This window comes from Bactrocera oleae, chromosome 5 (assembly GCF_042242935.1).
Source record: "Bactrocera oleae isolate idBacOlea1 chromosome 5, idBacOlea1, whole genome shotgun sequence".
Lineage (NCBI taxonomy): Eukaryota > Metazoa > Arthropoda > Insecta > Diptera > Tephritidae > Bactrocera > Bactrocera oleae.
In genome coordinates this window covers 59,859,428-59,885,565 of record NC_091539.1, presented here as the reverse complement: position 1 = coordinate 59,885,565, position 26,138 = coordinate 59,859,428, and the positions used below count along the sequence as shown (strand labels likewise).

At 31.7% G+C, this 26,138-nt stretch overlaps 1 protein-coding gene and 2 non-coding genes across 4 annotated transcripts in view; 2 read left to right on the top strand and 1 right to left on the bottom strand.

Moving 5' to 3' along the window:
- The window catches only part of Rala (Ras-like protein A), a 44,652-nt gene that overhangs the window by 8,098 nt on the left and 10,416 nt on the right, over positions 1-26,138 (bottom strand). For both annotated transcript variants that reach the window (XR_011396571.1, XM_070110206.1), the window contains exons 2-4: positions 7,939-8,261; positions 7,698-7,858; positions 1,044-1,218 (exon numbers count right to left, since the gene is read on the bottom strand). Coding sequence is in view for 1 of the 2 variants with exons in the window: in XM_070110206.1 (XP_069966307.1) it covers positions 1,044-1,218; positions 7,698-7,858; positions 7,939-8,091 (489 nt within the window). In the remaining variant the exon portion in view is untranslated. The remainder of the gene's footprint in view (positions 1-1,043; positions 1,219-7,697; positions 7,859-7,938; positions 8,262-26,138) is intronic.
- TRNAR-UCG (transfer RNA arginine (anticodon UCG)) lies at positions 20,273-20,345 on the top strand. Its single transcript has one exon. It is a non-coding gene; the product is annotated as a tRNA-Arg (tRNA).
- Positions 21,249-21,321, top strand: TRNAR-UCG (transfer RNA arginine (anticodon UCG)). Its single transcript has one exon. It is a non-coding gene; the product is annotated as a tRNA-Arg (tRNA).

Genomic DNA, 26,138 nt, shown 5'->3' with positions numbered 1-26,138 from the left:
TGATTACTTTTTTTAACCTCGCTTTGAAGAAATTTTAGGTTTATGAATTACAAATTATAGCTTTGAGAGAAATTTATGTAACTAAAATTTGCTAAATATACAACAATAAACATATTATAACAATTATAATTATTTTTTTAATTATTACTATAAATATTTAAATCGCAAGTTATATAACTTACGATATGACGTTGTTGGAGGCAAAAGTAAAATAGATTTCCGTTCTAAATTTTTTTTAATTATAAATATTAATTATAATATATACTATTTTATTAAAATATATTACTAAATAAATGGCACAAACACCTATTTGGAGCATATTAAGTGTGTTTGATATTATCAATATTATTGAGTATATAAACAATATGTGGGGTATGTGAATTTCTCTATGTGTGTAAGCTGAACTTGAGGACGAAGTGACAAAGTGTGTGAGACAAACAAATTGCTGGTAGTTTGCAGATTATGCTGGCAACGCCGGTGACTACAAATAACAGTATACATATGTATTAGCCTGCTTAGTTTTTTATTAATTTTTAATTCTGTTAACTTTTTGTTGCACTACAACAAACGCAAATAAAAAATTAATGAAAGAATATACATGTAAAAAACAAACTAAAATTGAACGACATCAAAAACAACAACAAAAGAGCGCGTTTTCACAAAAAATACGATTAATATAAATATAACGGTATAATATTGCTTTAGCGCACATAAAAATGTGTGTGTGGTTCAAAGCAAAGTATTGAGCAATAACAAAAACAAAAAAGAAAGGGCGATCAACTGTGAACTGCAGTCATGTGAAAACTGAGGAAATCATGTCAATGAAGATCTAATAAAATAAGAAGTGAAACGAAAGAGACGCACAGCACAGCAATATGACGGAGTTCAGCGCTCGTATTTACGCGAAAGAATTGCAAAATATATTATATATAGATAATGCCAATAGTTTCGTGAGAAACAATACAACTGCATATACGCACATAAAATAATGCATACACGCACGCACTCACACACACACACAACACACAACACGACGCACTTACCTTGTCGACGTTTTCACGCGTCTTGGCTGAGGTCTCCACGTAGGGCACCTGCCACTGTTGGGCACGTGTCTGGCATTCGTTCAGCGGCACTTTGCGTTTGTCGTTCAAATCGCATTTGTTGCCCACCAACAGAAACGGTATGCTTTCGTCATTTTTCACACGCAAAATTTGTTCCCTGAAAATAGTGGAAATTGAAGGATTAATAAGCATATTTAAATGTTTAATAACTAAATATATAATAATTATTGATATACACGTTACAAACGTAAAAATAACTTTATTTGTAATTAAATCGTTAACTCCGAAAGCCACCCATTTTTCATTATATTTAATAATACAACATATTAAATATAATAAAAAATGGGTAGATTAAATTGTCAAAAAATGATACGCGTGCAACATTGCGTATGAGTAACATTTTTTATGGTTTTTAGAAATGAAATAAATTACACAAAAAAGGTTTTGCTAATGAAAAAAATATTAAATAATAATTAAAAATTACATCGAATAATTTCAAATAAAAAAAATTATGAGTAAAATTAAAGACAGAAATAAAATCATCCCATGAAAAGTTAAAATAAACAAAAATAAAATAAAAAATTTAATAACAATAAATTAAATTTAATAAAATATATATGTATATATATATGGTATATATACACATGTATGTACCCATATTCATAAAATATTATCGATATAAAGTATATTATCGATTAAAATTATAGTATTCTGCATCAACGAAGTTAATAGCATTTTTGTTTTTATTAATTAAAGAAATTACGAATTGCAATAAAAATTTGAAAATTAAAAAAAATCACAAAATTTTGATAGTGCTCTCAAAGTTTAAATTAGTGTAATTAACAATCAAATATATAACCTTGAGTTCCCATTGGAGGTTAATAGTGGGACTGTAGATATCTAGAGGAATTCCAAGGTGCTCAATCAAATTGATGCTTTGCTATATACCCTTTAAATCATTCTCTACCAAATTCAACATTGGTATATTTATTTACCTACAAAATTTTTTGTTTATATATTTTTTTCATATCTTCTTTTATTTTAATTTTTTAAATTTTTATACAGTTTTTTAAATTTTTTATATATATATTTTTTTAATTTTTTTATAATATATATTTTTCTAATTTTTTTATATATATATTTTTTTTAATGTCTTAATAATTTTTTTTATTTTTTTTTTTTTTTTAATTTTCATTCTATGTTTTTTTTTGTATTTTTTTCACTTTTTAGTAATCCGCTTTTTTTATACAAATATATACATTTCCATTAAATACAACGTGCTCTCAATGGTTATCGCTTAGTTGAAAAACTGAAATATTTAAATCAAATTGAACACGAACACGTAAAATCCATCAAAAATTAAAAACTGAAGCAAATTGCATAAATCAACATAAAACGATAAAGTTTATACAAAAGAGCGATCACATATATATGTGCATATGTGTATATTATACTATGCACATATGTCTGTATATACGTATGTATGTATATTGAACACCTTTTTGTAATCAACCGCAATTTATCGAATACTGACGCATGCGAACAACACGCGATGAAAATTTTAATGAATCAACGAAAAAGGCACTACAAATATACATGCATATAAACATACATAAGTAAGTACAGATGTATATAGGCATATACTCGTATGTATTGACAGGTGATTGCTGTATTTTTCTTAGACTTGAATTTTGAAATTTTTTTCACAGCCAATTAAAGCTGCCATTTGAACGCAGTCGACTGACGGACGGACGGACCGCTATCTATCAGATGGGCAATGGAAAAGCCGATTCTAGGCAAAAACCGAACGGCTGTGCGAATGTTAGTACGTTAGGCGATAGAAAAGGTCTCTACGACAGGCAACAGCAGAGGCTTACCACCCAAAAGTACCGACGATTGTATTCGACTGCAATCAGATGTGAATATCGCAGCGGCAAAAGTCTATAAACTTATACATACTCGTACACATATGCTTATGTAATGTGTATATATATTTATCTACAGATGTATATAGATATGTATATATGTATGTATATGAAAGTATATGGACAAGCTTCTCAGGTAATTCGCGTGCGCGTCGGATGTATGTTTAATTTATTGTTGATTTTGCATGCGGAGCTTTTCGCTTTCGTTTTTCTTTTAATTTTGCACATTTTATTGCGTCTACACTGGTGGAAAAGCGTGTGCAGTTATGGTGTGATGTGTGCGTGTCAAATCACACGGCAAATGGAGATTTCAATGTGAATTTCATGCGTTAAATTTGTATGGTGTTTGCATTCGCATTCAAGTCAGTGGCTGGTTGCCCATAAATCTACAAATACTCTTTGTTGTATTTACTCACACTGATACGAACACAAATTTTCACTCGGTTATCTGAACAACAATGTTTGCACAAATATTTAAATGGACCAGATCGAAGCATATGCTTTTTCATGCGACTTTTAACAACATTCTCTGCTAGGATGCAATATGGTATAAATAAGAATAGAATGCAATATGGTATAAACTAAATGATTAGAACAAGGTTAGACTTAGACTGTTGTTTGTATGAGTACTGACTAAAATATCGACTTTTTCATAAGCGATAGAAAAATTATGGTGTCAAAGAATGTATAGAGAGAAATGATCATAGACATAGAGAGCTGTAATGCGACATGCGAGAAACGAGAGAAGAAGTTTGTTTCACTTTAAAAGTGAAATTAATAAAATTGTTTAGACACGAATGCTTTACAAATGCAAAAGATTATCTCGGTACACATATGTATGTATATTTAACTTCTTAATGACAGCACTTAGCATTATGGAAAACCCAAAAAGTGGCGTAACTGTTTTACATCGATTAATTGGTAATGACTCCAGCAGAAAGATCGTTCCTGTAAATTACTGAAACATTCGAGGATTTATGACCGGTTTTGAAATGACAGTCTATATTTCTCAGAACTATTTAAGAAATTTTGTAATACCATAGATATGATGAAAAGTTCCTATTATTTGAAAAAACTCTTTATTATCGCCAATTTATTTCCAGCAAGCATTATTCTAAGATCTGTGAACGAAAAAGTCACTGGCGGTCAAATCAGGAGAATACAGTGGATCCGTAAGCAATTTTAAGTGCAGTTCATACAAATTTTGTCATCGTTTTCATAGATTTGTGACGCAATGAATCGGTCGACTGTTAGCTCGCACGGTACCCACTTTCCAAAGAACTTTCTCATAACCAAAATATTCATAAACAATACATATGTTCAATACGTTACTTTGATATCTTTACAGTGTTAACAATCTCTAGAAACATCATAAAGATTATTTATTATTATTATTATTTTGTTGATTTTCTAGAATATGCACTGTTTCCAACGTCTTCGTGGCTTATATGAACTGGAGGAATTTAGCAAGCTATTTTCGAATAGCTACTTCGCCCGACTCAGATAACACTTATCAAACCATTTTTTGATATTAGTAGGGGTTTTTTCACAAACAATATTATGTATTTTATTAATACAAGAAATTCGTTTTAAATCATTTTTTCGATTTAGAAAACTTTCGTAACTCAATATGCTCCATCTCACGAAACAATTTTCTAACTACGATTTATAAAACATATGAAATCAATTCTAGTGGCTTACTTTTCTAAACTTAATGTTTTTTTTTTCAAATTTTTGAGCCTACATTCCATAAATAACTGAACTAAGCTCTTTTACTAAGGAATGAAACCAAAGCCATAGCAAATTATTAAAGATTTGCGTATTGTTTTAAAAAATTATTATCTACATGTTAGGACATGTTAGGATCTTAGGACTACTACTATGGGTCAAACACATCCAACTCTTGCTCTACTCCTCCAAAAATAAAAGAATTTGTAATCGAATATTATATATGTAAGACAATTATATAAGACAGTACAAAAAAAGCGTATAAACTTCCCTTAGAGCCCAAAGTCTGGCCTAGTCTCACGAATATGAATAAAAAAGATAAATAGCTGAATTAATAAAACTAATGGACTTCAAAAAAAAAAAATTAAAATGCAACCACTAAAAAAGCAATGACATGAATAAAACTGGGTAAGGAAAAATAATGTAATTAAGCATATGAAACATAAACGAAAATGTAATTTACATGTAGGTATGTTATAACAACCATTTAAAGCTCCCCATAGACTCTTAAAAATAAATAACAGCTATTTTTCCAACGTATTAGCCCCTTTTCCGCCCCCACGAGTAGGGAAAATATTTGAAAATCCCAACGGCACGACGAAATATTACCTGTTGGCACATTTTAGCGAGTTCTTGTCTCTGCTGTTTCCCTTGCAAAGCCAACATTTGCCAACAGCGACCGAGGGTGGGCATACGTCACCTGATTTGTTATTCACCCTCGCTTTGTGGCAGGTGAAACACGTCTAACGGTAGACTAGGTTACACACACATAAGCGCAAATGCATTTGCGTACTAGTAAACGGGCTTTCTTGCATCGGAGAGCAACGCACCTGCCACCCATTACCACAGCCCAGGCACTTTAAAAACTGTTTATATACGAAGTTTTGTAGTTCCGTCTGCAGGACGCGTCAAGTTGACGCCGCAGAGTTTAGTGGATCAATACGGTATGCTCTTGAGCTTACTACATGTGTACCGACTGTTATGCGGAAGTTGAGCAAAATATTCGACGAGTTTACGTGACATGCCGACATTAAGGTCGACGCCATCACGCAGACTACGCGCTGACGTACAAGGATTTGTATCCTGGCGCTAACTTGGCATTTTACGGCCTAATGATTTTGGGTCCGTACATATGTACTTATAAGCATGCAAATAATTTAACAGTTTTATGGTTTTAAAGGTGTGGCATTTTTTAGGTAGCGGTATTAGTGCACTAATTGAGCACATTAGGGAAACTTAATGCGGTCATAAGTTAGACGTACTTGAAATTGTGAGTATACATATATGTAGGTGAGCAAACCATTACAGACGTATTTTCCATCAAATTAAATTCACAACAACAATTATTATCAATAGTGAAGATAAATAGCATATATGAGTGAGGTCCAATAAGTACTTAGCCTCAACTTTCCATGGCGCGACTATCACAAGAGAAATTTACTTTCTTGTAAACGATTCTCGAAAATGGCTGATGTCAAAATTCCAACTGAATCGAGCGCGTAGTTTTTTTTTACCACGTGTGGCAACGGGCGTGTCCCCGGATTTAACAAAAATTAAAAAAGAGAAATATCGATCGATGATTATTGTTTTTCGAGAAGAAATCAAGCATTGAAGTCAAGAGTGCTTATATGCTGTATACGGCCAAGTGCTTGAAAAATGGCTACCACGAAGGTTAAGGCGCCCAAAGTTCCCGATCTCGTAGTGGATCCGCCGATTGAGGATGGGTGAGATAGCTGAGACTGCTTAGGTGAAATCTTGCCTGAAATATTGGGTATAAGAAAGCTGTTGATGCATATGATGAACAAACGCAACCGTGAGATCATGTTACAGCAGAGCTAAGCGAAATCCGGGGGAGTTTCAGCGTCGGGTTTTGGCCGTTGACGACGCAGAGAACCACTGGTAAACAAAAGAGTCCAAGGAACAGCTGAAACAGTGGACTTCACTCGGCAAAACTACTCCAAAGTAGGCAGAGACTGACTTTTCAATATTTTGGAAAGGTAACCACAGGTTTCTTGGATTGTTGTAGCGGCGGAAAACATTCCTGCAGTAATTTCGAGGAATGGTGCCCGAGTTGACAGTCCTTGGCCGGATAAAAATCCGGGTCCGTTCCGATTACTTGGACCCGACTGTCGTGGGAACGGATTCTTGGATTCACAATACGTGATCTATATTGACTACATGGAGAAAGGCAACACGATTGCCCATTTTGTCTTCGAACGACTTCTTTTTGGTTACACACTTGAAGTCACTCGCTGGACAGAAATTTGAGTCAAATAAGGAGGTTGTCACCATGGGAGCCTAAGGTGCAGAAAAACGCATTTTTCCGACAGCTCAAAGAAATTGAAGCATCTCTGGATCACTGAATCGACGTAAAAGGAACTTGTGGAAAAATAATTCGCCATTCTGCACAATTTTCGATTTTACAAGTATTTTTAGGTTAAACTCTGATCAGTGCTAAAGATTGCTTTTTAATAAGCGATTTCACTCATATGATATGAAAAAATATACAAATCCGCAATTTTACTAGCACAAAAGCAAGCAAATATCAACTAAACACCACTCACAACCAAAAGCGAAGGAGGCCAAGTCAATCAAAGATAAATAAATAATACGCTGTGGAAAGAAGCACCAAACCAACCGCGAGTTATAAGGTGAAAATTGCGGCTATTTACTTAGTAGTGAAGAAGAATGCATGAAAAATGGCAAATCATAATAACCAGCTTATGCTATAATGACAGCAGTAAGTCGACACTCTCCAAAGCAATCAACGCATTTCACTAATACGCCGGCTACAATTTGACTAACAAATCACCAGCTTAACAAAAGCCAAACGCTAAACAAACGCCGCTAGCGAAAAACCGTTTGTAAGCAGCCATACATGTTGTTGTCCAAATGTTGATAGTCAAATGTTTATAACACTCAGAGACTTATGTACATATATATGTATTTACTATGTATGTGTTTATAAGCAAATTTCGCTCACCTGAATTCTTGTGTTGCCTGGAAGCTTTCATCGTCTGTGATTGAGAAGACACAGAGGAAACCCTCACCACTGCGAAAATAATTATCTCGAATGGCGGCGTAATCCTCCTGCCCGGCAGTATCCAATATATCTATTTGTACTTCTTCGCCATCTAAAACGACCTGCAAACACACACAAAACAAATGTACAATTGTTTTTTTTTTGGTTTTTTTTCAAATGGCAATTTTTCGAGCGCACCCACCTTTTTCCTATAACTATCTGCTTTGGTTGGTTCGTAGTCCTCCACGAATTCGTCGTACATGAATTGTAGCGTCAGTGCCGATTTGCCGACACCACCGCTGCCCACCATTATCACTTTGTGGAGCGCGGGTCCGACTGTCGGTTTTTTACTCATTTTGTCTGACTGTTGTTGTTGTTGTTGTTGTTGATGCTGTGTCAAGTGTTTGATTTTACGCCGTACTTCCGGTGGCTATTTCCGCTCTTTTTATTTATGTGCCAGAAACTGTATTCTTTGCCGGGTGTAGTTTGTAACAGTGGTTTTTGCTTGTTTATATCCTGGTTTGACTGTAAGCAAAACAAAAAATATAAACGCTGTGTTAATAGACGGAAAGGCATCAACTTTTTTTATTGCTCACATATGTATATGTACAACTGTGCGACAGAAGCATTATTATTAGTCTTGCATTATGCGTGAAAATCCTATTAAATGCCACAAATAATGTTCATTTCAAAAACCTGCACTTTCTCCGTTGTCTTCAATTCGAGATGTTCCGCTTTCTCATAAAATTGCTAGACATAAAACTGAAGCAGCGATGCCAGTGAGTTATCTACTTTACAACTGACCTGCTGGGCAGGAAGTTGTTAAAACTACACGCCAGCAAGTGACGTCCATATCCTCATTGCGAAGACTTTTTATGAAATATTTAGTAAACTAGTATTCAAATTATTGAAGATTGTTACAGGTAAGTAAACTAATAGAGATAGAGCCAGTATGAATTTTTGAAAAAATGTTAAGTTCGAAAAGATAAGCCCTAACATCGACCAAATGATAAAAAATAGCTGTTTTCGATTCGCCAAGCGTTACTCTCCAGCGAATCGAAAAACTATACTAGATGCTCAAACAAATGGGCAGCACTTGTGGTGCAACCCTGCTTTAACATGTCTTCTGACGCATTGGCAATACTGTTATGATTATTTCTTAGTGTAGAAATTCTTTGTTTCGCGTTAAAAAAAAGTTGCAGTAACCGTTCATTTTTGTTTTCAATATATTACTACAATTGATTTTAAGTCTTAAGTTTTAAAAATAAAAGAAAATAAAGAAATTTGTATTTTCATTTGTCATTTGAACCATTAACAATAATATGCAATACCAAACTTGGTAGCACTTAAGATAGCGGCAACACCACTTAAGGGGTTACATAGGTTTCGTCCAGCAAAAAACGCCCAATTTTCAAAATTTTTTTTTTCATATAAAAATAAAATATTTTATTCAAGCTTTTTATTATTCCAAAAATAGATATTTGATAAAGATTTCGTGAAATTTTTAAAGGGAAATATTTAAAACTCGGTCATTACGACGTCATTTCCGGCAGTCCCTTGGAAAACAGGTGCTTCCACGTTGACAGCAGAACATCTGACTGGATCATCAAAAGTAAAAAAAAAAATAAAGAAATACTAGTTTGAACTAAGACCATAAACTAGGTACGGAGACAAAGAAAAAACAAATAAAGTAAAAATTGTATTTTTGACATTGAAAATTTCTCGACGTTTTTGGTTTTTTAAAATAGTTGTAATTGAACAAAAAAAAATCCTTCGTACAAGACTTTGTAAACTATATTTCAAAGACTGTGTATAATTTCATACAGATCGGTTGAGTAGTTCGTGAGAATCTTAACAACCGACTTTGAAAACACAGTTTCGAAAAAACGCGTTTAAAGTTTTAAGTGAGTATGTAGCTGACCTCGAGCGCGCAGCTGTACCTTCAAAACTATTACTGGGATCAACTTGAGAATTGTGGACAATATTCTAAAGATGTTATAGAATTAAATAAGACAATACAATTTTTATTTGTTTTTTGAAACAGTGAAACCCATGTAACCCCTTAATGAGGTATCCATATGCTCTCTTGTACGAATTCAACTTAATAACTTTATTATTGCTTTTACATGTAATTTTTTTGACAGGAGAGCAGAAGTGAGCTGAGAAAATTGGAATCGAAGACAGCTAATGATGGAGTCTGAACTTTTTTCTAGCATCAAAGCTTACAAAAATGTCTTCCTCTTCTTAGTAAAGCGAATGCATATGATATCTAGAGAACCTCAAAATATTCGACATCTAATTATTATCCAAATCCAAATATTTTTATTTTGAAACAAATATTTTTTTTAAATTATTTCCAAAAGATTAGACGTTTAGCAAAGATGCTACTATTCTAAAGAAAGAAAAAAGAGATTATAGTCTTGGAGAGAAATTTGCTCTTTCGTACAAGATCAGAATTCCGATCTATGTATATATGTATCTATATGGTAGAGTGGGCAGAAGCGATTTTTTAGATCTCTGTCTAAGGTTTAAAAAATAGTTTGCGTTTATATACATTTGGCAATATTTGGTTCAGTTTAATTTAAAAAAAATTTTATAACCAGTGGTGCGCCTAATAATAGCAGTATTTACTTAGAAATTACCTGGATCTAACAAATGTCTACCGATTGTTTTTTGGACTTATAAATTATTATGAAATAGCTGGTCTTGTCTGTAAACTTCTAATATTTGGATGACTTCGAGGTAATCCAATCATTTTTCAGCCTGTTTATTGCTGCGGCAGAGGTCGCCTTCAGAAAAATAAACTCCAAAACTTTAAAATTTCTGAAGTCTGCTTTTAAACACTCGATCCACAACATGTAAGCCACTCTTACACGAAAATCACTGAGTATACATTTTTTTTCGAAGGTTATTTATCAGTTAAATTTGTATATTTGAATTGTTTTCTGCAATTCTAGGTGACATAGACCCTCTTGTCGCAGCAACGATTATTTCTGTTGTCAAAATTTTCGAAGTCTTATAAATCTACACACATACTGGAAGGCAAAAAAAGCATAACCGACACATTTAAAAAAAAAAAGAAACGGTTTATTCAAATCAATAAAAAATTAATCTATAATTAATTTACAAGTTAAGCGCAAACGATTAAAACCGCAATTCAGTGCAGCATTTTACGCTAATCCGAAGTTATGTGCTGAAATGCAAGCATTTATTACATAATGCGAAAACCAAAAGTAACCAGACCGGAATGCCAACTCATCGGAATAATGTCAGCAATGCCAAATTGAGAAAGTCCATCGGCATTTGTGCACACAAAGTGACATACACACACATACATTTGCACGTTCGCACAAAAATATTCACCGTAAAAGTGGACAAGCCAATTTGGGACAAATGCAACTGAAATGAAAGTGGATATGCGGTTATTAAATAACGGCAGCTAACGCTGATGTACGAGTACATAAATATTTACATATGTACATTCATGAGTGTACTTTTATGCAGGAAAATGTGTGGCAAATTGAAGTGGAAATCTATCAGTTGGGTGTGGAGAGAAATTTTGAATTAAAAAAATTTTTGAAAATAAAATATATAAAAAATAAAAAATATATAAAAATTAAAAAATATATAAAAAATAAAAAATATATAAAAAATAAAAAAAATATATAAAAAATAAAAAATATAAATATAAGAAATATAAAATATATACATAAAGAATATATACAATAAAAAATAAAAATAAATATATACAAGTACAATATATAAAAAAAAAATTAATAATAAATTTATCTTTTTTTTTACTAGAAAAAAATATTTAAAAAAATCGGATAAAATTTCAAAAAATTTTTCCCAAGCTTCGAACATGCACCGGACAAATACATATTTACATACTGACATATGTATCGATGTAAACACCCTAGCATGTCTAACGAATCGAGCTCCACCCAAAAACTGAGTGCAACGACCAAATCAATAAACCCAATCAATACAAAAGGGTGATTTGAAAGCAAATGGACCAAGCCTATTTACAAATGTGTATGTACATATGTATGTATGTACACAAATGCATTGTTGTACAATTTTTCCAATAAATTTGTTTTTTTTAACCATGACTTCAGCTGCTTTCAAATAATTTCCTTTGCTTACATAAAAAGAGCAGCTGCAAACAGGGTCTTACATTACTTACAATAGGTATATAATATATACAGATGTACACATTATATATATACCTATATATGTAATGATATACAATTATACATTTGTATATAAATATAAGTAAACAAAAGTCAGTATCATCACATTGATACAAGTAAAAATATGTGTGTGCGCTTTTATTTAATTTGGCACGAGAGCGCGCAGCCGCCACATGTGGCCGGACGACCGGCCGGCTGGCTAATGGACCAGTCTGGATTTGCCGCAACGCAGCAAATGGAAAAGAACATTTGCATGCATATAAAGCAAAATAGTCGTAAAATTAAAATGTACATATGGAGCGGTAGTAAAAGTTATGCTTTAATTTCATATAATTCCCCTTGCTCATCTTTTTTACTTAGACTTATGTATGTATGTGTGTATTTTTATGGCAGCAGAAGATTCCAGTCAGCCATTTGACAAGCTGCTGCGATCACTTTTTTTCTATTTGCTAACTATAGCTAATTGTTTGCATAAATGATTTTCAACTCTTGTGCTGATGGAAGAACATACATATGTACATCTGTGCGCCTGTACATATTTAGAAATTTATTTAAAAAGAAATTCTTTGAATTTTCTGATGAAAGTCTGACAAAAATCTTATTTTTCAGCTTGTCGTTTAGCAAGCCGAAAAAAAAGAGTCCGTAACAATTCAAATAGGGAACGGATACCATATGTAATATATCCGTTAAGTACTTAGGCTCCACCGTCTGATGGCGCCACTATCGCGAGAGAAATGTCATCGTGTAATATATTCTCATAGACAATTTCTGTCAAATATTCGAACGAATCGGTACCGTAATTTTGTATTGAATCGCGTTCACGGCAAAATTGGAAAAAACCTATATCGGTCGATGATTTGATTTTTGCTTTTGAAAGAGAAATCTGGCAGCAAAAAGCGATGGAATGCCGCATACGTGAGCTGTATTTCTTCGACGGCTTGATTTAACAAATTTCAATGTGGTCGCACGTAAATTTTTGATGCGTCCAGATATTCCGGAAAACGGCTACCACGAAAAATAATATGTATGACAAAAGACCACGATCTCGTATTGGCAGACTGCCGATTGAACATGCGAGATATAGCTGAGACACCACGAATCTCAAAATAGCACATGGGGATCATATCCTGCATGAAATATTGGGTATAGGACTCGGCTTTGGGCGTGATAGATGCCGCATTTGCGCACTCTATTCAACAAGAGCAACCGTTAGACCACTTCTCAGCAATGTTTGACATATTTAAGCTCAATCCGATGGAGGCTTCCGGTGAAAGCTATGAATTGCTGCACCAAACATTTTCTTCAAATTTGGTCCGTTGAGTCTTCTTTTGGTTTCCAATCATGAAAAAGTCATTCGTCGAGCAGAAAATTTAGAGAAATTAAAAAATCTATTCTAGCAAACTATTTTTCAAACCGGTTAAAGAGGCTGTCGCATCTCTGGATCTATTGAATCGAACGAAAAGGAAACTATATTGAGAAATAAATCGACAATTTTGCAAAAATTTTGTATGCTCTTCAAACATTATCTAACTACTACACTACATTCGAGTATTAGACTCAGGCTTTACACTTTGTATAATTTAGTCAATATTTTAGGAACACTGACATAAACATAAAATAATCAAAAATCAATATTTTAAACAGACTTCTCGAAAATAAACATTTCTCAACATAGTACGCGCTTATTTTGTATAAATCTACACGAAAAACACCTGTAAACAGTTTCATGATTACATGAATCACGGCGAAAAAAAGAAAACAAATAACAACTGCAAGATTTACAAAATAACGTCAGCGTGTTGAGAAGATGAATGAATTAAACACATTGTTGCAATAATCAAAAGTAAAATATTTATATAATTTACAAATTACATACATATTCAATGCCTAGTAAACCGGTGGGATAAAAACTATGCGGTTTCGATACATTTAGGTAAATGTTTTATATTATTCTGATTAAACCAATCCAAACTTAAGTAGAAATTAAAAATAAATCAAAACAAGAAAAATTTATTTAAAAAAAAAAATTAAGCGATATAAAAAAAAATTAATTAAAATATTTTTAAAAAAAATTATTGTAAAGAAATAAAAAAAAAATGTATTTAAAAATTAAAATGATTAAAATTTAATTTAAAAAAAATAATTAATTAATTTAAAAAAGTTAAAATTAAATAAAAACAATTTAAACAATTTTTTAATTAATTAAAATATTAAAAATAAATTAAAAAATTACAATTAAATAAAAATATAATTAAAGCAAAATTAAAAAACTTAAAATAAAATAAAAAAAAAAATTAAAATTAAAATAGAAAAATAAAGTAAGAAAATATGGTCAGCAATTTGTCCAAACACTAATAGCATCGCAATGATAAAATTATTAAGTACCAAATACTAAATCAAACATTCTTTGTTTTATAGCGGATTTTTTTGCATAGAACTCTTTTAGTCGATATACATAAATGATGTCAAAAGCACTGTGTACCACTTTTAAATCTTTGAAATGGTTGATTTAGAGTGCTGTAGTGATTTATCAACACCCAATTTTTTTTCTGTCATAATTATAATAAATTTTTGAAAAAACAGAAATCACCATTGATGCCTTTTCTAATAAAATTTTTGGAAGAAAAACCTGTGGATGTTTCAAAAATTTCAAATACTCACTGCCTTATCCAACTAACCTTGTACCAAATACAAGTTAGTAGAATTCACCCCATATTCTTTTGGCATAATTAACTGAATGCCGTTTGCCAATGATTCGCACCTAAAATACCATAAATAAGTAGTATGTATCTAATACCGAATATGGTTTTTGCGGTTGCTCAGTAACTAAATATGACATAGAAACGAATATCTTATGTTAGCGCGAAAATAAAACAAAAACTAGCAAAGGCTGTGAAATCAGAGATGTTTTCAACACGAACATCTCCAAAAGCGCCGACTAACAAAAAAGGTAAACGATTAGGTAAGAACTGATTGGCAACAATTTTATTAGAATAAAATATTGGCATTGAATTGGAGAAGTAAACAATCACATGGATCATGAATAGCACAATATCCGAACACATACAAAACATAATGAGCGCTCTTCACTGCACTTGTGTTTACATTGGAAAAAAATTAATAATTGCGTATAGTTCGAAGTTATGGTGGTATCTACATAAATAAAATATCTAAATGCATACTCGTCAGAACATGTTAGATAGTAAGTACGATATGTATAAACGAGAGTATTTATGACTTTCCAAGTTTGTGTATATATTTATTTTTAACCCAAAGTTTTCTAGTTTATTGTTTTTAGGTTTAAATACGAAATTCAGGCATCAAAGGTACACCAACTATACTCTGCAGAAATTTCAAGGGCGCTGTCAGAGATGGCAACGCTGCACGAAATACAGAGAACCATATATCATATGTTTATAGCTAAAGCCCATTTTGTTTGCATTCTTAGAAAAAATTTTCAGTTAATATTCATTTTAGACAACGCTCTAGCAAGCGAATTGATTTATTTTTCTATTAAAAATGAAATCAAAACAACTCTTTCTTTAGAGAGCTAAAATTTTAAAATTCATAAAAAATAAGTAATATTCGTGGGATGTCACGGCGATCTTCCTAGGCATATCTTCATAGAGGCATAGAACATAGAGTAAATATATACATTTTGTAAAAAAAAAAGCCCAGCCGATATTGGGAAGTTACTCAGTACTTTCTATTAACTTAAAAACACGGCGCAAAAGTTTTCAAGCCTAAAATGGTGCGATGAAGCTGCAAGATATTTTTATTTGGCGATATTTAGGGTTTATCTCTCATGTTCAGGACGGGATTGCAAACATTTTTGATGAAAGCAAAAGTTGTTTTAATAATTTAACTATTACTACCACTACTCTCTCTTTAAATATATATACACCATCTGACTAAGTTTGACTCTTTATATACATATACTATCAGAACTAATTTGACTCGTACTGGTCCTTAAGAACCGCGTGCAAACCGAACCGATTTTTATAATTTTGTGGTACAATCTTTCTTCATATTCGTGTGAAGTTTGATCTCCATATGTCCAAAAGTTTGGCATTTTTACCATGGAAAAAACATAGCGAATGGCGCTCCAAAAGCGGAAAAACCAATCAAGAAAAAAATCTTCCCACCAAAGGCTTATAACAACTGTATGGAAATTTGGATTAAGCTTTGGCATGATTGTATTGGCTCAAAATGAGCCAATTTTGAAGGCGATAAGGAATTGCAATAAAATCGGTGAAAAGGTAGTTTTTTCTTTTGTCAGACAAAATCCATCTCAAATTTGTACAGAATACTGTATATACCTATGTTCTTCCCAGCCATATGTATTTATTGTATAAAAAATGTCTCAGATGACTGCACGATTATAATAGTAGCATGAGATATTTAAATTTATTCGAAAACTTTTTGCTTTGCGGTAACAAAGCTGTATTGTAACAACTATGTATGTAAATAATTAGTGATGGCATTGAAAGTGGCATGAAAATACAATTGAAATTGAAAATAAAATTAGAACTAAAATTCCATTATTTTTTTGCTCACAAATTATGTACGTGTGCTAACTAAAACAACAAAATGCACTTCATCAACCACTAAATGAGCGATAGAAACCGAAGAGCACTTGTAAATAACAAAAACAAAAACAAAAATAAAACCTTCATTTGGACACCCACAAAAAGGCATCAATTTCAATACACAAGTCACACAGAGGAGATCTGAAACTAATATATGTAAGTATGTATGTACATATGTATGTACACATGTATGTCGGATAGCGTTTTGTCACCATATCATCAAAAGCTAAAGCACAACAATGCACACACACACACCCACCAAGAACTGTTGAATAAAAAAGATAAAAGAAGATATGCAAAATAGCGAAAATATCAACAGTTTGAAAACCGTAAACTTAATAAAACCAAATAAATAGAAAAATTAGCATACAACAAAAAGCATTTCCAAACTAAAAAATATCAACAACAACACGTACAATTATATCAACTGCCGGCCGACTGTGTAAATAAAATGCTTAGGTGAGATTAGCATACACTGCGTATGAGTAATAGTTGGGGTGGCCCCACATTGTTAAACTGGGGCAGCAAGCCACCTACCTTTACCTAACTGAAATACGTACATATCTACGTATGTAATATATATGACAAACAAAAGCTGTTAGTGTTGACAGTATCAGCACCTAGTTGTCTCATGTCGCTGGTATCAGCTCAGCTGCCAACTGCTAGTATGGAAATGACAAAGCTAAAACACAAAATATTTAGCAATTCGGAGGGAGAACGCAACGAAAAAGCCAAATTGAATGGCATAAAACAGATGTGGAATTGTACAAACACAGAAAATTATATCTGACAGGGTGGTTCAAAAATTAAATTTTAATTTATTGCATGCAATACTTGAACAAAAGTGGTTTTGATAATAAATTTCATACGTTTTCAGCACTACCAAGAGTGATAGCGACAGAGTTTTTACGATAACTTTTTTCGGATTAGGCTGTGATAGATGTCTACTTTCTTTGACAGTTTCGAATTTTTTTGAAATAGTAAATATTGATATTTGAGGATACGTCCAGACATAGACAGTTCTATAATGAAGACTCTCTACAAATTTCAGGTATATCGGTCCAGTAGAACCTCAGAAATCGTAGGTATCGTTTTGAAAAAGACAGTTTCGAGAAAAACGTGTTTCAGTTTCAGTTCCGGCCGAACCAGTTTGGATGCCAGATCTTCAAAATACCTATATCTCCGAAAATAATTTGAATTTTGAAAAACCCTCTTGTGGACATATTCGTGTATAGCTAAACTTTAAAAATAAAAACAAAATCGTTTTTTTTGTTTCTAGACCCCTTTAAGCCAAACAAACAATACTTTTTTTTTAATCCTAGCCTCTTACTTCTTTATTTTACCGATCGATATCTTATTCCTCATCCATATTTCATTTGTATTCTTTTGTTGCCAATAATTTTACAATATTGCCAAAATATTTACATACATATGTGTATTAGTCTCACTCTCCACTTGGCAATTTATGAGTTTTTTAGTATTTTTGACTGCGCGCCGAAATGTAGGCTATATCATTTACAATGTTTTTAGGATTCTAAAATGTACGAAATCGAATTTAAAATCCTAAACTGTAACATGACTAATTAATTTCTAGGATCTAGACTTTTTTGCCATTATTTATCATCCAGATTTCAGTGTTAATGCTGTTTCCAATAATTTTACAGTATTGCCAAAACTATGTTATTTCCGTTGGGTATCTTTTATTTTATAGGGTTTCTCTTTTATTGTGAGTTTTATGAGTTTTTTTTTTAACTTTTTGGCTGCTGATGTAAAATACCACAGGTAATTAAACAATTATTTTTAGTTTCTTTTAGTAAAAATATATGATAATAGAATGAAATTTGAGTTACTTTTTTACTCTGTTTATTTTAATTATTTTTGCTTTAAGGATCTTATTGATTAGAACCACCTTCCAACGAAATTTTCAAATATATGAACATTTATATATGTACATATGTATGTAGGTATGTATATGTAAGGTTTATAAAGTAATACATTGTAAAATCTCCAACTAATTGCAACAAAATTCCTTTACAAATTCACAGCGCACAGCGATAAATTGGAGAAGCAACAATTGCACTACAACAAAGTAAGAAACAAATAAACAAAAGGGGAGCAATCACCCACCAACTGTCTGAGATAAAAATTACTGCTAATCTTAAAGCGAAAATGAGTTCATGTGTAAATTAAAACAATACTAGCAAAACCAAGAATGCAAAAAAACTTACAAAAACACGAAAAAATGGTCGTGGCAAAGCAAATGGAACTAAACAAGATTGCAGCAAGAAGACAACCAGCGAGTAAGCAATTCCAAGCGCAATAAAAAATGCTGCATGCGAAAACGTGCAGCAATCAAATAAAAATAAAATAAATTATAAGAAACATGTCTGAGACAAAAGCCGCATAAAAGTTAAAAGCATAGTTAAAGCAACGGTACTCTTGTGTAGATGCAAAAAAAAAAAATAAATAAAATATGTGCAAACGTTCGTGTAATAAAATAACACTTAGAAAGTTGGTCACGCATAATTGCAAGTGACGCTGCAGCGATAACAAAAACAAAAGCACCGACGCTGCGCTTAGCTTTGCGGCATAAAGCATTGAAAAAATTAATTCGCATAAAAATTAAAAATGCATATATATACTTCTGGAAGGGTCTAAGTTTGGACGGAAGGAAACTTTTGAGGCTTCATTAAATATGGATTCAGACACAATATGAAAATAAATAAATCTATCGGATATTCGACTTCGTTTCAAATCTCTTCGAGGTGGCAACACTTTTTCCATTTTCATACCCATCAGAAAACAGAAGATGTTAACGAATTCAATATTTAATTACTTTTTATACATCTAATCCAATAAATTTTGAATTTCAGACCAAGAATATAAAATATTTAAATTATCTCCCTTTTCTTCGGAAAATTTGATATTATAAATTTGGCAAGACTTTTTCGAATCTTAATGCATTTGATTGTATCACTAAGGGTTAAGATGCACACTTAATGAGATCACCCAAAAATCGTGACAACTGCATTTTAGAAGGCTGTAACTCAAAAGGTATTCAAAATATTCGTTTAAAATTTTATTATGTTAGTTTTGTTATTATTGATTAAAGGTATAGACTACCAAAATATGCAAAAACAAAAAAAAACAAATATTTCGAATTTTAACACTAGGTGTGATATGTCCAAATGTATGAAATATCCAAATGTACATGCAAACATATGTACATATGTATATTTTTTTCGAATATTAAGCTTTTAAAAAATTATAACGGAATTCCCTTCAATAGCCAATTTAACAACACAAAATACAAAAATTGGTATTTTAGTATACCATATACATAACTTTCAACTTGGAACTTAGCGCATGACAATTCACAATACTGATTTCAAATCGAATAATTCAAAATTAATTTAAAAAAAGATATGAATAAATACCTAATCGTCTATAAAATATTTTTTTAATTTACTTTTGCTAATTCATTACCTCATAATAAATTTACTTTAATCAACACTTATTTATTGCGACACTAAATCAACAAAAAATTTAAAGAATAGAAACACCTGTGTGTCTAACTAAAAAAAAATGCTTTTAGTTGTTGCTATTTAAAAAAAATTAATATTAACCACGGAATGTGCGAAGCGAGAAACGCTAGTAAAGTAAAAATATTAGAATTGTTCTTGTTATAATCAGCTACGTTATGCGCACGCTCACACCGAAGTTAAATGAAACATTGTGCGAATATAAGCACAACGACCGTGTGGCCTAATGGATAAGGCGTCGGACTTCGGATCCGAAGATTGCAGGTTCGAGTCCTGTCACGGTCGAAAAATTAGTTTTTTTTTAATTAATTTTTCTTTTATTGAATTTTTTTCTTCATATTAAGCTTTCTAATACAAGTTTCGTATTATGTTTATATGATTTGTATTATTATGATAATTTTCATATCCAATTATTATTCTTTCATTTATTTATTTTATATTCTTTCATTTATTTAATATTCTTTTACTTATTTTATATCCTTTTATATTCTTTTACTTATTTTATATCCTTTTATATTCTTTTACTTATTTTATATCCTTTTATATTCTTTTACTTATTTTATATCCTTTTATATTCTTTTACTTATTTTATATCCTTTTATATTCTTTTATTTATTTTATATTCTTTTACTTATTTTATATCCTTTAATTAATTTATATTCTTTTATTTATTTTATATTCTTTTATTTATATTATATTCTTTTATTTATTTTATATTTTCTCAAAATGTTTGTCCACGAAATAAACTTTCTCAATTTTTCTTTCAATATACAAATTTTTTACCTATTATTAATTTAATTTGCTTTTATAAAAAACATAATTTATATTTTATAATTTCATTATCTAAAAATTTTATAACAATATATACATATTAATATAATAATATAAATATTTATTTTATACATTAGCGAGATATACATACATATGTATAATTATTATTACTATTATTTTTTTGTATAAATAATAGAGAAAGTATTTTTTTGAATTTTGTAAATTTAAATTTTTTAATATTATTATGTTTTCTATTATGCCTCTACTACCAATATCAATATTACTTTTAATTAAATTAATATTTTAAAATCATGTTAATCCCCATAAATCCTGAGAATTTGATGCTACATTATCACTTATCTGCGCAGCTTCTAAACTCTGATAAAAAGTAAAAAGGGCTTCAGAATGTTAACCAGCGACCGTGTGGCCTAATGGATAAGGCGTCGGACTTCGGATCCGAAGATTGCAGGTTCGAGTCCTGTCACGGTCGAAACCCAGTAACTTTTTGTTATTTATTAAATTATGAATCAGAATTAAAATATTTTACATATCCTCCTAACACAACACAATTACAATTCCAGATAGTAAGTAAGCTATTTTAAATAACAAATCTTAATTTCGAAAATGCGTGCGAGATTTTTTATATCGGTATGTAAATATTGGTAATTTTGACATGAAGTTGGTTAGACATGTTTTGAAAACCTATATTCAATAAATTGTAGTCATGAATCGACTTATACCGAAACTGCGTATGAGAAGCGTGATTGAAAGTAAGTAAGCCATTTCTGCGGTTAGGGAGATACATTCTAGATCCATTAAATTTTCAAAATACCACCATCAGTCAATATTTCTTCAAACAAAATGAAACAGTCAGTTGGAAATGGTTATCGATCGAAATTTTCGATGGTTGGAGTATCTCCTTAACTTAACTTAACTTAAAAAAAGTTCTCGAATGTGTGCTCTTGTGTCAAATGTGTCTTTAATTGCTTACAGGCGCCGTTTCTTTAAATTCCTTCGCATGGAGCTATTAGCTATTAATTCTTTTAAGTTTTTAAATTCACTTGGCAAAGTGTTCTGTTGTCGCAGAAATTATCGATTTATTTAAATTATATTATAAACGATTTCCATTAGTAGGCGATAATTGAGAATGGAATTGACAAGGACATATGTAGTTAAAGAGAGATATATATCAGATATACCAGTTTTTTTGATCCAATTTTTACAAGCCTAAAACGCCCAAAATTTTGGGTAATATTCAACTTCTCTATTTTGACAATTTTTGTTTTGAGAAGGCCGGAATCATTACAGCAGTGCAGAACCTTTTTTAGCGCCGTCGGATATCGCGTGAAACTCGAAAAATATTTAATTTCTTTTTTTGAAAACAGTTGATACAGTAGTACTTTTTTAATACCCAAATAATGTGCCCCTTAATAGTAATAAATAAATTGTCAGCATTTGAAATTATGATTAGCAAGTATTTAGGTCATAAATTATAATAAAAATTACAGTTATGCTCTTAACTTGTGAAATTTATGAAATTAAGTTCCAAGCAGTTTAACAAACAAAATGTAAAAATACAGGTTTAAAATCATAATAAATATTATTTATGCGCACACGAGTATTTTCTTCAAATGCATAACTGAATGTTATCTATATATGCATGTATGTAGGTATGTGTGTGAGCGACTTTATATGATTTCGCTGTAAAGCTAAGCTTCACTCAAGCCCGCTCCAAATCCCCCTAAACTGAGAGCAGCACTAGAGCGAGCGAGCAGTTGTTTTGTACTGGGGGTTCGGTGTAGTTTTAACAAATTACCAGAAACAGCAAACAAACCGTAGGGACCAACTGCAAAAACGTGGTAACTCAAACTAAGCCAAAGGCAAAGCGAAAACATAATAGCAGTGCTTGATTGTTATTTACCGCTAATTTGAGCTCAAGACAACTCGTCGCTCCGCAAAGCCAAAGGCAAAAACCTATGTAGCTTCAAACGAGTGCGGGTATTCCATGCATACAAGGTACAATAAAAAATGCACAATACAAACGCGAAAAGCGTAAGAAATTTCCCAGGCATAATAATAATGATTGTAAACATACATACATATATATATATAGAAGATATATACAAAAGTAGATATTAGCCATTTTCTTACATATACATAAGTACGTCAGCATTTACAAGTGGTTTGGTACTACAGTGACGGCCGAAAAGATAGTACCAGGCCTAAAATTTGTTTTAAAGAATGAATGAATTTCACGGATCTAACTTAGAACAAATCGTAACTGATTGATATACTATATAAACAAATGTAAATGACCTTAACCTCTATTAGACGCATAACGGAGCTTCTTCTACTTGATATTGACGGATTAATTAGAAGTCATAAAGTAATAAGACCCATCTGAACGTCCCATAAATATTGCTGAGAGAAGCTTTTATGGCAATAATTTATTTGAACGTTTGGCGTTGCCTTCCCAGAGATAACCAATAAGAATATTTTCTTCGATACTCATTTTATGGGAAAAAACATCATGATTTTTAAACGGATCAATAGCGTATTTATGTTTTACCAAAATAACCAAACGAATCTCTACGTAAATACACTCTCTCCCAAAAATACACTTTATAACTCTCTGCCTTAAACTACGTCAATGCATATTTCATTACAAATATCTCAAGTTTTCCTAGAAGTTTTTCTAGAAGTAATTTTTAGTTGTGGCAGTTTTAAGTTGGTTTCACTTTTGTTGTGAAGTTTATTTTAGTGAACCCGAAGAAACATGAAGCTCATTGGATATAATAATAAGAATAATATTTAACCTCGGCTGCACCGAAGCTATAATACGTGTACCCATCACAAATAAAAAAGCTGCCTTTCACAAAACTCCATGCTTAATTACGTGAAGATATTTTCTTAAAAAAGTTTTCCTTACAGGAACTTGATTTTGATCGTTAAGTTTGTATGGCAGCTAAATGCTACAGTGGTCTGATAACGGCGTTTCTGACAAATGAGCAGACAGACAGACGGACATAGCTAAATCGGCTCAGTTCGTCGAGCTAATCACTTATATATATGTAACTCTGTGTCTCAAACATTTCCACACCCAGCAGGAATACAAACTTCTTGGCAAACTTAATATATACTGTTCGAGGTATAAAAAGGTTAAAGAACATGTTTCCCACACTCTTGTAAAACTCGCGAAAATAAATATAACATCAATCATCTATTTTTTTTTAGAATACGGGATAGATACATAAAAATAAGCGATCAAAATATATACTAGAAAATTGAAAACACCATACACAGTAGTTTAATATATTTCGAACTAACAACAAATAACAAGTAGCATATATTTGACAGCTGAATTATCACCAGACTTCGTAAGTACCGCCAAAGAAGTCTTATCTGTAATTTGATTTTTTGACGCACGCCGCTCTATCAACATTCCCATCACTGTACTGCTTGCAGAGTCAGCACAAACATATAGTGACTTAAGAAATTAGGCTAAAGGTTTAGAAAGAGAACTTTCAGGTGGGAAAAACAAAAACACAAGAAGCATACGAGAACAAATTAGCTTGCACGCCCCATTCGGTGTTGTTGTCGTAGCCTGCATTAAACACAAAAACAGCGACTAACTGAATGGTTGAATGGGTGGCAGACAGACCGACTAAGTTGCAAGCGGGGCAGAAACGAGCTGTCAGCAACGGTTGTCATCATTTCACTGATGGTTGACTGATGTAAATATTTATGTGTGTATGTTTGCATGACAGTTTGACCCAACGAGAAATTACGCAGAAAGCGCAACGGGTTTAATTAAAATCTAAACAGAGAGTCATCATTTCTAGTAGTTTTTGGCTAAGCAACAGTTTAGTTGGCAATTTGTTCATTTTTATATTTCTCGCGTGTGTGTCTGGCAATCCATGTCTCGTTGCGTGTAAATAATGAGGCCTCCAGAGGTGCTCGTATTTATGCAGATGTGCTGCTTCAACTTTGCGGCGGCGTGTATCACTGCGTCAATCTTCTGCAGATTACACGCTGCTTCTTTGTTTTTTTTTGGTTTTGATTTACTGTTAACAGTCAAATGACGCGCTTCGTGGTGGGTACACCTAAAGAGCTTGTGTGAAATTCGTATTTAAAATTTTCTTTAAGTTGAATACGCAGCTATTTTGGAATAATTAAAGCAGAAGATAAGGTTAAAAAGAAAAAGAAATGACAAAAGAAAACTACAACAATGTATGAGTGGAATCGGTGGTTGCATTCAAATGGTAAAAACAACAGGCCTGCTACATACAGCTTTTGTGGTTGAGGCTTTGACTTCATAGTCGCTTCAAGCTGATTTTAAATGCACAATTAATTATTATTTTAATACCACTGTGGGTTTGAAAAATAAAAACACAAAAAACAAAACAAAGAGAGAAAAAAATAGCGAAGAGTAGCGAAATTCGAACACCGTGTCGGTTCGTAAGCAAGCAAGTTCAAGCTCCGCAAAGCCGCTTTAACGGCTTTTGCGATTTTCTTTTGTTTTTGTCGCAGCATTAAATTTTAAAATTAATAGTTCTTTAGCATTTTTTTTTCTATTAACTGCTTTTGCTTTTACAAAAAATTGCCGAATACGTATGGGTTTTTCAATAATTATACAAATTTATGGCTGCAGACATTTCGCTTCTCAAAAGTTTAATTATAGTTTGAATAATAATGGCGCAAAAAGTTATATTGTTTTTTTCGTGTCACAAGTTTTATTTTTTATCTGACTTAGTAAATGCGCATGGAAATATAAACAAAAAGGAATTAGAAAATAATTCGAAACCAGTTAAAAAAGTATACATGATCGAACTAGTTTATTTTGCAGCATTACTGGTCAGTGTCCATTTTTTTATATTATTATATTTATAAAGTTATAAAGGGTATTTTTTTAGACATGTGGTTTTCAAGAAAAAATAGAACACAAAAATTACAAAAAAAAAAACTACTGCATCAATGTTTTAATATTTGAAGGGTATATTTTATAGTTATAAAGGGTATTTTTCAGACATGTGGTTTTCAACAAGAAATAGTAACCAACGATTTAAAAAAAAAGTACCGCATTATTGTTTTAATAAATATTTTAAGGGTGTATTTATAAACGGTGTTTTTGTTTAGACATATGGTTTTCAAGATTTAATGTTAAATCCAAGAATTTAGCTTTTTTTAGAAACATAAGGGTTTGCAATTATGTTTTAAAAATGATTTCTGCCAAGTCACTGCCGCGAATGGCTCGAATAAAATTCCAATTTTTGATGACTTTTTGCAGCAATTGGGGCCGTAATGTCA